General features: G+C 58.1%; 1 protein-coding gene across 1 annotated transcript; it reads right to left on the bottom strand.

Moving 5' to 3' along the window:
- Positions 1-6: 6 nt before the first annotated feature.
- On the bottom strand, positions 7-2,608 carry LOC113202406 (uncharacterized; the record flags this gene model as incomplete). Its single annotated transcript, XM_052277070.1, is given in 4 exon segments — positions 7-791; positions 1,149-1,296; positions 1,431-1,578; positions 2,378-2,608. Coding segments are annotated over 4 exon segments (802 nt in total), but the record flags the coding sequence as incomplete, so codon positions are not given.
- Between the last annotated feature and the right edge of the window lie 252 nt (positions 2,609-2,860).

Here is a 2,860-nt window from a genome sequence, read left to right as displayed (position 1 = left end):
ATTAAAAACTCTACTTTAAACATTTTCTTGCTATTATTAATATCTTAAAACTCTTCTAATATTAATTATGATAGACTAATCTACATTTATCACACATCAAGCTTGGATTTAAAAATCTGTCAAGGGGAAAACTGGCACTTTAATGCCCTCAACAAGGAGGTAAGACTCAAGGTAAGACTTAGTTACAAACTTTTTTTACATGAAAAACGGAAGTAAAAAATTTCGAATAGACATTTTTGAAATAAATTTCTCAACACAAAGAAAAAAAAAGGATATATGTACAAAAATACAATAGTTGCTTTTTAAATTTCAATTAGAAGCTGAACTGTTTTGTTACTTTAAAAAATGTACTGTCTTGTACTATTAAAAGAAAAGATGTAATGGATTCCTCAGAAAGGCAAGGAGAATTGTTTTTTTGCCGTTATCGTTTGCACATTACAATTTAGAACTGACGGCTTAGAGGGGGAAATCACCTCATCTTGAAGACGCTAGATGGGAGCACCGTGGGCCTTCCCCTCAGTGCGCCCGGAGTGTCGCGGCGGCCACGAGCAGCAGTGTCAGCACGCACCAGGACGCTGTCACGGAGGAGGCCGCGCTGGGGTCCCCCGACCGCACCACGGTGTAAGCGAGCTCCTCCCGGACGTGCTCGTCGGCCAGCTGCAGGCTCTGTTGTCCCGCGGGCGAGTCGGCCGCGTCCGCCACGTCCGCGAGGCCGTTGGTGGCCAGCACGGGGGTCGCGTTGCGGCGTCGGGGCGGCAGCTCGGAGTCGGCGCGGATGATGTTGCCAGGGCCTGCGGTGGGGAGGAGCACCAGCCGGTTAGGGGGTTTTATGACTCACGACACGACACGGCCGGGGCCGGCAGGAGTGTCTGGGCCGAACGACCTCCATTCGCGACAAGTCCAACAGTTAGCCCGCGCTCTCTGCGCTCACGACTTGACGGCTATGACCCCCTCCTGATTGGCCCACTGGGACCACGCGGACCGGTGGGAAATGGGGTGCAAACGATTTCGATACGATGCCGTTCCGACGCTCTCTCGATTTCGACGTCTCATTTCTCACTGTGGCGGGGTGCCGGATGGGTTGCCTACCGCCGCGGCGTTCGAGGCCACCGGCGTGGGCGTGGGCCAGGGTGTGGGCGAGGACTGACCTTTCCGCAGCAGCTCGTCGTCCGAGTAGTCCACCTTGATGAACGTGATCATGGTCACCTTGTAGATGGCGTTGGGGTCGGCCGACATGTCGGGCACGGCCCGCCTCCTCCGCCGGCCGTAGCCGACCTGGCCGTTGCTGCACTCCACCTGGCGGGTAAGAGAGTGTTAGGGCGCACGTCCAAAGTAGCAATCGCTCCACGCAAACCCACAACACTGCTGTGCTGTAGCCCGTAAAGAGCCTGTAGCCCGGTAAACAGACGCCACCATCAGCATAGACTCACCCCTTGACACTTGTCGAGGCACACGTTGACAGTCGCCTTAAACTGGACGAAGGTCGAGTCCGGGAACTTGAAGGCGCGGAACTTGGCCGTGAGGAAGTCGCCGTCCACCGTGTTGAAGTTCTCAAAGAGGTGCGGGTCGAAGGAGCACCTGCAACAGCCGTTCCAGTCAAGTCACTGCAGTTGAGACCCGAGAAGAAAACAGAGCGCGCGCGACGGCGTGGCGTGTGTGACGGATCTGTGTCCGTCACGTGACGAGTCAGTGACGAGCGGCGAACGGGCCGGAGCAGCGGCGACAAATTGCCCGAAGCGGCGCAAGGAGCGCGTCGCGCCGTCTGCGGCGGGAGCGGGCAGAGCGGGGCGAGGGAAAGAAAACAAGCAGATGAAGGAAGCGCGGTCGTGGCGTCGCGTCCCGTCGGGGCGAGACAGCGGGAAAAGCAAACTGCACTTCGTCCAGAAAACAGCAGTGACCCACTTCTGGCTCCGCCTCTAGCCCCGGGCCGGGCCTCGAGCCCTCCTGGTTAGCCCGGGGAGCGCTCAATCTCCGGGGTGATTTTTCTCGTCATGACTGACTTGACGCTGCTTACGGGTAAGAAGAACTCCCCCCTGCCCGCCCCGCCCCTGCCCGAGTGGAACATGGTCATCAGAATGGTAGTGGCATTTTATCACGCTTTGCTTCAAATGTAGGGGGAAAGCTGCCCTCACCATGAACATTTCAGGAGGTGACGGCGACGATAGCGCCTAGCGCCTGCCGTGCGCAGGGTAGGCCAACCCGCCAAGCATGTATGTCGAGCTGGCGGCCCGCCCAGCACAAGTGCGGGGGCTTTGGAAAGGGACCATTTTACGCCCAACGTTCCTTCGCGTCGGCTAGTGTAAAAGACCGCCCTACCATTTGACATCCGTGATCCGTGTGGGGGCAGGGCGGTGAGCACGATCAAAATATTACTCACCCGTTGAAGATGATGGTCTCCTCCTGATTCTTGGTGTCGGTGACCTGCATGTAGGAGACGAGGAGCCCGTAGATGGGCGCAGAGGCCTTGTCCAGGTAGACGTCCATCTGCAGGGGCGTGCCCGGGTTCACGTTGAGCTCGCCCGAGATGGGCTGGCCGCCCTGCCGCACGCCCACGCTCAGCTGCGGCCTGGGCGCGCGCTCCGTCAGCTCCGTCGTGATCTCCAGGTCCCTGAGAGACAGAGAGGCGGGCGTGAGCTCAGGGTGACACGACACTTCAAAAAGCGGACAAGCAGGAAACAGGAAGACAACACGGCGCTCTGCAGAGAGGGTGGGCGCCGGCGGCATGGCGCCGGGCTTCCCACGGTGCGCGCGCGATCCTGACCTGTGCGAAGAACAGTGTGAAGCAGGAGGCGGGCGGCTCCCGCTGCGCGCCGCGCTACCAGTAGTGACCCACATCTCGCGCGTTAGGTAAGGCACCCCC

Source organism: Frankliniella occidentalis, unplaced genomic scaffold (genome assembly GCF_000697945.3).
Source record: "Frankliniella occidentalis isolate FOCC.00 unplaced genomic scaffold, Focc_3.1 Scaffold5637, whole genome shotgun sequence".
Classification (NCBI taxonomy): Eukaryota; Metazoa; Arthropoda; class Insecta; order Thysanoptera; family Thripidae; genus Frankliniella; species Frankliniella occidentalis.
This window is presented reverse-complemented; position numbering and strand designations above follow the sequence as displayed.